The sequence below is a fragment of the Nothoprocta perdicaria genome, unplaced genomic scaffold, assembly GCF_003342845.1.
Source record: "Nothoprocta perdicaria isolate Ctin4 unplaced genomic scaffold, notPer1 scaffold_203, whole genome shotgun sequence".
NCBI lineage: Eukaryota > Metazoa > Chordata > Aves > Tinamiformes > Tinamidae > Nothoprocta > Nothoprocta perdicaria.
The window spans coordinates 476,591-485,483 of NW_020455239.1; the positions used below are offsets into that span (position 1 = coordinate 476,591).

The 8,893-nt window shown below is 54.0% G+C and overlaps 1 protein-coding gene across 1 annotated transcript in view; it reads left to right on the forward strand.

Annotated features, from left to right (window-relative positions):
* KCNJ3 (potassium voltage-gated channel subfamily J member 3) overlaps positions 1-5,798 on the forward strand; it is a 29,134-nt gene extending 23,336 nt beyond the window's left edge. Inside the window, exon 3 of the mRNA XM_026038172.1 lies at positions 3,525-5,798. Coding sequence (XP_025893957.1) covers positions 3,525-4,108 — 584 coding nt within the window. The 3' untranslated portion in view covers positions 4,109-5,798. The remainder of the gene's footprint in view (positions 1-3,524) is intronic.
* The last annotated feature ends 3,095 nt before the right edge of the window (positions 5,799-8,893 follow it).

Sequence of the window (8,893 nt, forward strand, 5' to 3'; positions counted from 1 at the left end):
TTTTTTTTTTTTTAATTGAGTGCTTTTCGTGGGTGACAAGTTGGGGTTGGGAGTTGGTACGGAAAAGCTGTGCGTGACGTGGGCTGCTTAAAGCAGCCTTGCTTCCTTAGGGCCCTCTTTGGGAGGCTGCTTGGAGAAGGCTCCTGCTGAGCAGCTCGCCAGCACARAGGGCTCCTCTGGATGTTTGTCTTTGGGAGCAGGATGCTTCTCTGGGCTCCCATTTTGGTTTTGAAGGTTATTGCAAATAACTCTTCCATTACAGAGAAAAAATGCTGTAACCTCTGGAAGGGGGAGTTGTGAAAAATGGCAATAAGGTCTTCAAATATTGCTTATTCCATGCTGTCTGCAGACACGGCTTGCTCTGTGTGCCAGCAGTGCCCGGGCGCCGCGCAGGGCCCCGTGCACCCAGACCCGGCTGCATCTGTTCATGTATTTCCCGGGAAATTGTGGGTGTTTTGGGGCAGTGTCGGTGAGAAAGCAGCGTGGCCAGGGCAGTGCTTGGTGCGCAGGGAGGCAGGATGCGCCCGCGCTCAACCCCGTCTCCCGCACACCTACGTGCAGCACAGCGTTCGCATACTGCAAGAATGCCTCCAAACGCTCGGCACGGCCCGGCGCCGTGACAGCAACGGCGCCGTTGTCCTTAGGGCGCCACGCGAGCCTCCCGCTGACACAGTTCCTGCGGAACGACGGGCTATTTTTAGCCGCGTTGCTTGGAAGTTGGCTTCCCCGCGGGCGCCGCTGCAGTGCCGCGGGGCGCTCCGCGCTCGCAGGGCTGCCGGGAGCCRCGGGCGGGCGGCGGGTTTTGTTCCTCGCATCATCTTTGCAGACCGTGATGTTTGTTTTAAGGGACCCCGGGGCCGTGCATTTGCAGGACACCATGTGCTGTAGCAAGGCAGGCAGCTCCCAGTGCACGCGCGAGGCGGGAGCCCAGCACAGCCTTCCAAAATAGCCCCTTTTCCTGCAGGGAGGAAAAACAGAGGTAAAAAAGCCAAGCAACCCCCGGCCACGTTCTCAGCATAAATTGCAGTCGTGGCGTTCTGCATGCATTAAACATTAAGCACTGTGCACTGGCGGCAGCTGAGAATCTGGCCTTTGTATTTGTTATTTTTCCAAAATATGGAAAACAGTGCAAAGCTGAGTGCTGAGCACAGAGCAGCCATTCCCCATGCTGCCGTGCTCGTTTTTCCTTTTCTCCCTGCTCTCCTTTGGCCATGACCGCCCGGGYCCCTTGGCCGTGTCCCATATGCCATATACTGCATGCTAAGCACAGCTCGCGGGCGGCCTGGGGAGCATCACACGGTCTGCAGGGCGTCAGAGCACCGCCTGCCTGCCCGGGGCCATGAAAAACTGCCCCCAGAACAGGTCCAGCCGATAAAAAATGCATTTTTATTGGCTGTCACTACTATTTTTTAATGTCAAGATAGCTCTTGGGAGAACAGCACGGTCTGCATGAACCAGGGAGGTATTTATAGCAGCAGAGCATAAACAGTGTCTAAATGGAGAAGCAAAGCAGAAGCCGGGGCTGGCTGCTCCGTATGATGAGGAATTAGGATGTTTAGCATAAGACTGGTGTTTGCCTGGTGCATAAATGTGCGCTTGGTTGTGGCTTCACCCTGCTGTCCTTCTGCATCTCTGCACACCTCGTTATTAATATACATGCTTTTGGTTTTTATACTTGGACGTTTAAGCTGGTTTATCCTTGGCTTAATGCAGCCTGTGCCCTGAAATGGTGATGGAGGAGTGTTGATGTGAGAAGCAGCAGCTATTTTCTCCCGAAAGGGGGGAGCTCTGCTCGTTTCCCTTGCCCTGCAGCCCCCCAGGACGCCCTGCCRGGGCTGCGTGTTTCCCGGGGTGCAGAGCGGTTTGTCTTCCTTGCAAACAGAAAGGAAAGGCCGGAGAGCATCCTTCACAGTCACTTCTTTTAACGAAGTGTTGAATCATTTTGGAGCTCAAGTTTTGAGCAACCATTTTCTGGCTTTTCGCACCAGTAAGACACTTATTTCCATTGAAAATCCATGGGAGGTGAGTGGCCAGATGCTAGCATCAGGATGCCACGCTGTGACTTGGACGCACGTGAAAGGAAGCAGCTTGTCTTTGCCAGGTTTGTGGAAAGCCACCGTGTCCCTTAGCTGCAGTATGGGGTACCCAAGAGAGGGCTGTGTCTGTGCGCGTCACGCACTGCCTCTTCCTAACGGTGCAAAGATCCCTGGAGTCCCACGGGAGCAGAGAGGAACGTGGCTTTGTGTAAATAGCATCGCATCAAGGTTGCTCCTCGCCTGCATGGGCCGCGGATTGCAGGTGCAAGGATGGCAGAYGGGGCATTCGGCCTCCAGTGAGACCAAATCTTTCTTTTTCAGAGAAAGCAGGTGCTGAGGGGAAAATACGTTCTTTAAAAAGGAAAAAAAAAAAATCCTTTTGTGAAACTCTGCACCGAAGAGCAAGCCCAGTGGGCACATTTAACCCCTGCTCGCCACACAGGACACATCCTGAGACGTGTCGCGTCCTTTGCCACCTTCAGCAGAAAGTCGCTGCCCTTTGGTACCGCGAGCAGAGCTTTTGCAGACCATGCTGTTAAAATAATAGAAAGGATTTCTTGGCTGCTTAGTTTGTTTTGCATGCTGGAATATCTGCTTAAGTACACCTGTTTTCCAGGTGCGTTAACGCAAGCTGTATTCAGCCCAAGCTGTTGCCAATGTGCATCTCGAGCGAACACCATTAATGGCCCTGGAGAGCTCTTTGCAATGGACGTGGGTATTGAGAGAGAGGAGCAAAACGCATCTAAACATTTTGCTTTGACAAAGGGATGGGGGTTTAATTGCATGCACAGCATACAGTGTGTTTGCTTCTAAAACAGAATTTAAATTCATGTCGCAAGTGAGTATTAATAACGTGGATAACTGGGTAAAATTTAAACAGATCCATTAACGCGGGGACACATTAGCTAGAGGATGGATGTGAGTCCATAGCGATCCTTAGGCAAGGTATTAAAAATAATAGATGGAGAGTGTCGCAGCAGCAATACCTTCTTCAGCACGTAGTTTCCTGCGTCTTTCTCCTTGGGTCTCTGTGTGAYAAGTCTTTTTTCTTTTCCCCAACTCCATGAGGTGTGCAATTGCTTCCACTCCCTAAACAAAAGCTGCAGCACCTGGTGACTGAAAGAAAAAGCACCAGTAAAACTCAGTGGTGCTTTAAGGTTCGCACAGCCCTGACGTTGCTTTATTTATAATCAGCACCTCTTATTAATTTAAAATGTCGGGATTATCAGTGTAACCCTGTACCTTCCCTTTGTCTGGAATAACAGACACGAGTCATTCTCACAGTTAAGCTCCCTGCTCTATTCTTGGCTCCCCTCGCGCTGGAGATGACAGGTTAATAGCTACCCTGCGTGAAGGGGGCRACATGTCAATGCCTCGTCTTCTGTRCGTGTGAAAACATCAGTGCTTTTCCTGGAAATGTTCCCGAATCGGCAGGGTTTGGGTGCCGCCGCGGTCCCCGGTGACGCTTTGCTCTGGTGTTTGCCGCAGGGATGACGTGCCAAGCCAGGACGTCCTACACGGAGGACGAGGTGCTGTGGGGCCACCGCTTCTTCCCGGTGATCTCCCTGGAGGAAGGCTTCTTCAAGGTCGACTACTCGCAGTTCCACGCCACCTTCGAGGTGCCCACGCCGCCCTACAGCGTCAAGGAGCAGGAGGAGATGCTGCTCATGTCCTCGCCCCTCATCGCCCCGGCCGTGAGCGACAGCAAGGAGAGGAACAATTCCGTGGAGTGCCTGGACGGGCTGGACGACGTGGGCACCAAGCTGCCCTCCAAGCTGCAGAAAATCACGGGGCGGGAGGACTTCCCCAAAAAACTCTTGCGGATGAGCTCGACGACCTCGGAGAAGGCCTACAGCATGGGCGACTTGCCCATGAAGCTGCAGCGGATAAGCTCGGTGCCCGGCAACTCGGAGGAGAAACTGGCGTCCAAGACGCCCAAGATGCTGTCGGATCCCATGAGCCAGTCGGTGGCCGAGCTGCCGCCCAAGCTGCAGAGGCTGTCGGGGGGCGGCCGGCTGGAGGGCAACCTGCCGCCCAAGCTCAGGAAGATGAACTCGGACCGCTTCACATAACGCGAGCTCGGCCGGGACGCTGATGCTTACTGGCATGGGGCAGCCCCACACGCATGCAATAACCGTGTGCCAGTCTCGCGGSTAGTTTTATGGCATGATTCCTACTGTATTTATACTGTATATTCCAGAGCATATGGCACGGGGCCTTCTCCGCCCCGSGGTTTCTTAAGAGTGGTAGGTGAAGACATGAGAGTGGGTGACTTGCAGGTAAGTTATAAGTTGATTTGAAAAAGTATTTATTTTTCTTTTTCCTGCTGTAGGTTGTGTGGTTTTGTTCAGCCAAGTAGTTACGGTGCATGGTTTTTCCTTACAAGAAGCCTCACGCGTATTAGCTGGTTCCCAGCACCGCCACCGCCAGCCTCAAATCAACCGCCAGCTTCGGGTTTGCTTTAACATTTCCCTGGGTTTTTCTTTTCCTGCCTCTAGGTTRCCAGGAGACATCAAAATGCATTTCATAAGGCGCTGCTTAAAAGAAGAGTGATTAAGGCTAGGGGAAGAAATAGATTTATAAAATTTACACTTTAGCGATAATTAGTAAAATCCAATTCCTTTCTTAGCTGTAAATCTCTAAGTCAGGAGAGCAGCTGGGAACAGTGGCAGGCGCCTGGTTCCCGGTGCTGTTGGGAGCGCGTGCCATGGAAAGGGCAGGATTCCTCCGGGAGAGCGGTGGGGCAGCTTCAGTGAGCCGGGATTTGGGCCAGGATTCCCATTCTGGGCCACATCGTAGGTGTTTCTAAAATCCTTGAGGCCGCGGTACCTTGGTCTTAGGCCAAGAAGCGTGGCTGGATGGGCACCCACAGCACACGGGGAACCGTCCCGCACGAGCAGTGTTCATGTTTGCTGGGTAGGCACTGCCAGCAGACGTCCGGATCAATGGAAAAATCCTTCCTTTCCATGGCRGGCGGCTGCACGGAGCAGGACCAGGCCGTGACTGGCAGCAAAGCCATCCCGTGTGAGATGGTAGTGGTGGAAAGGGCACCTCCGGCCCCGGGAAGGCAAGAAAATCCATTGTCCCACTGGGAGCAGGGGAAATCTGTGCATTGAGTGAAGTCGAAGTCACTTAAAAAGAGGTAAAAGGGAGAAATTGCCCCTGTAAGGGGTGTTGGCAGCAGGGCGGCTGCGAGACACAGTGGCCTGCATAAAAAAACGCTCCGAAAGTACGGGAAGCACTGGGAAAGCATTCTCGTTCGGTTAAATTAATTCCATGGGAAGTGCTCAGTTATGACGAATTCAAAATCTTGATTTTTTTTTTTTTTTTTAATTGAAATATTCGCCTGTCCTTGGTGGGCGCGTGGTTGCCGCGGCGTGTGGCTGTGCTGCAGTGCAGCCTGTACGTGAAGGCTGCCACTTGTGTCCTTGCTGCGTGGGAGTGGAAGTGCCGACAAGGGTGCCGGCTCCCTGCGGGAATTCCCGCTCGGGACTCTCTGCTCCTTACTAGCTCATTTCTGTGCCACTTTCCGTTGCCCCGTCGCACAGCCGGTCTGTGTCCCCCGCTCCGCGCGCGCCCGCTCCGCTGTAAAGTGTACATAGTCGGACGAGAGCAACTAAGTGCATTTTCTGGCATGCAGTCTATAACTGTATAAATGTACAAGTTTATTTGAATTATATGAAATAACAGACTCTTGTATTCCTTAATACTGCAAGCTCAGTTTTATCTAAAGCTATATTAAACTTGAAAAAAACGTTCGGTTTAAATGTCCCGGTGTCTTTGTCTTTGATCTGGTCCAGTTTGGGTTATTTTAATACGTGACTGAGCAGCCGAGCTGTGGAAGGGCTCTGATTTCCCATTTTTTTTGGGTGGGAAAAGATCACCTCTTGATTGCCCTTCACGACAGCAAAAATGCAACACCCATCACTGGAGCTGGGCTGAAGTCGGGGCTTTTGAGCCTGGTCCTGCTGCTTTTGCCTGCAGAAGACCCCGTCCTGCCATTCCCGACCTCAGCAGCTTGCCAGATTTCCAGGTGCTCTTCCACCTCGGAGTATTACTCTGCTCTTTGGGGATAAAAAACCTAGGTTCATTCACACTTTGCAGTAAAATTAACTTAATTTTTTAAAATACATTAGCAAAGTTCTCCTTTGACAGCACAAGAGAATGTATTTTGCTCTCCTTGTAATAAACGTGTTCCAATTTTGTTGCTGTTGTTTCATACAAAGGGCGGAAAGAGCCTCGCTGTTCGTTGCAGCACGAGCGCCGAGCCGCTGCATGAACAGAGGTGGCGTTTGCAGGGGCCRCTCCGCACCGGGGCCGGGGGTCCCGGCTGCTGCGGACGCTCCGTCGGGATTTCTCCAYGTCGGGAATGGGAGCAGCGCTCCGTGGGAGACACGGGCTGCCGTCGAGACCGTGGGTGAGCCRTTATTGATAACGGGTTGCAGAGCTCCAGTGACATCACTTACAGTTTCCTTTYCAGGAGGAGGCAGGAGCTGCTTGCCGAAGATCACTTCTCGTTTATTTCTGCTAGCCACGTGGCTGATGCGGCGGTCCAGCAGGCGCGTGCCACGCGCGTTTGCAAGCAGGCCATGGGCACGCGGTGCTACCCATGTGCAGTGCGTGCACACAGCGTGCCAGGCACGAGCACGGCACACGCGGGGACGCGCTCGGCCCGYGCACAGACGCTGCAGCTCACGGGCACAGGGGCAGCAGAGAGGGGCCCTGCCAGCACCTACCACGGAGCAAGGAATAAGCAAAAGAAATTAAATGCTGGTAAAGGCAGCAGAAAAAAAAACACCAAGGGTTGAGGGAGCTGGTGCGGGCACGAGGGCACCGTGGCTTGTGGCCAGGGCTCGCTGGTCACGGGTGGTTTTCTGTGTCTCCCACAGAGATGCTGCTGCTGCTGCTAGACCCTGCTGTGCACTGGGGGCCTTGTGCTGGCCACGCAACCATGTCTTCTTTCCTAAGGAGGTGAAACGCTGCACATTCACACCTGCCTCGTCCAAATGCATCCCTTTGGCTCGCATCCCTTTGGCTTGCCGCAGCGGCTGGGGCTGCACGCGGGGCAGCACGTGAGCCTCGTGCCAGCGTGTGCGTCCTGCTCGGCACGCTGGGGAGCAGCGGGAGCACAGGCGGGAGCGCCCAGCGCGGGGCGAGTCCCGCAGCCCCTCACACGGGACCGCGTAAACGGGATAAACGGGAGGGAGATGCTGCTGCACCGGGAGCCGGGAGCTCTGGGCAGCTCAGGAGCTCTGCTCCCAGGGAGAGCTAATTTCTCATTAAACCAGAGCGATKTCACAGGTGAAAACACAGGTTGCGTTTTTACCCCTCAGTCCCCGTGTTTTTCTAGTCGCTTGGCAGCAGCAGCGATTCCCCTTGCTGGCCGTGAGCAGCCTTCGGTCGCAGCGCCAACCCCTGCACTGCCTGGCCACGTGCTTGGCAAAACGAGACCCTTGGTGCCTGCCGGGTTTCCATGGCGACGGACCAGAATCAGCGTGTTTGGGTCCTGCCTGCGTGCAGCTCCGTGCCCGGGTCCCGCTGCCCGCGGTGGGGACGCGGCCGGGCAGCGGGAAGGCGCCCTGCAAACCGCGCCGGGAGCCGGCCTGCCAAAGGGCTGCCACAGGGMAAAGCAAAACTCGTCGCAGGTTTGGTCTTACCGATGTGCTGCAGTCGCAAATGGTGAAGTCCACCCGTGACCCACACAGGCTTTAGAAAATACCAAACCAGAGCCTGCATGCAGACACCGGACTGAAAGGACATGCAATTTGGGGGCTTGTAAAAAATGCATTTTCTAAAATACCCTTTTCTTGGTGCCCAGTTGGGACGCAGTTCCCTTTCTAGCGTGCTCTTRGGCAGTTTTCCAGGTGCACTCGTGGATCAGCAGCGTGTCCGGAGCTGTGCGAGCTCCAGGGCTCATCCCAGCTCCCGAGGGGCCACCCTCGTGCAGCGCCTTGGATATTCAGCACCCAAAGGGTCTGCCGGAGCAGGGGATGCCAGGGGCACCAGGCTGGCGTGCAGCTGCTTGTAAAGGTATAGGCTTCCCAAGCTATACATTATTTGCATCATTTTTCCGGAGCTTTTAAGAGCGCTTCGAAAGACATCTGCACAGTCGGCTCCAGCTGTGCCTGACACAGCATTTCTTGGGAAGCAGTGCATTTGTTGAAGCTCTTTCTGTCCCAGTCACCTGCTCCCTGATGACAACTGCTCCCACCCAGAGCCTTTCCAGGCGGCCCGAACCTGGGTTAGCTCCTGTTTTGGGCAAGCAGAACACAGCCCTGCGTGCAGACACCCTCCCTCTCCTCTGCGTTTCCGTGCTGAAAGGAAATCTTGGTCTGATTAAGTAACAAGCTATTTTCTGTTGTTTTTATCAGACCCTTCTCCACCTTATCTTCTTCGCAGCCTATTAGTGTGGTGTCGCTGGCCGTGCTGCAGCGAGGGGSACATGCCAGCCTTATCTGCTGCCCTGGCATCTGGCCATGGGCACAGCTCAYCCTGAACACGCCAGGGCTTGGGGCGAGGTGCTGAGTGTGCTGCGTGGGACACCGCGGGCACCCGGCCCCTTTCTCCCCTGGAAATCAATAGGCACACTCCCAGCCTTGCGTTATTTTGTTCCAAAAATACCTCACTGAGGTCCTTTAAATGGGAATTATCACAGCTAAATTAAGCATGCCAGCACAAGCATAGCATAAGAAGCATCTCACGAATGCGAGCGATAAATAATAAGCACTTGGGAGCCCTCCTTTCCAAAGCTGCATGGGGTTAGTGCTCCATACGTACAAATGAYGGAAGGGACATTTCACAGAAAACATATTTTCTCATAAGCCTAGATGGCGAACCCGATCATGAAATGCATATTG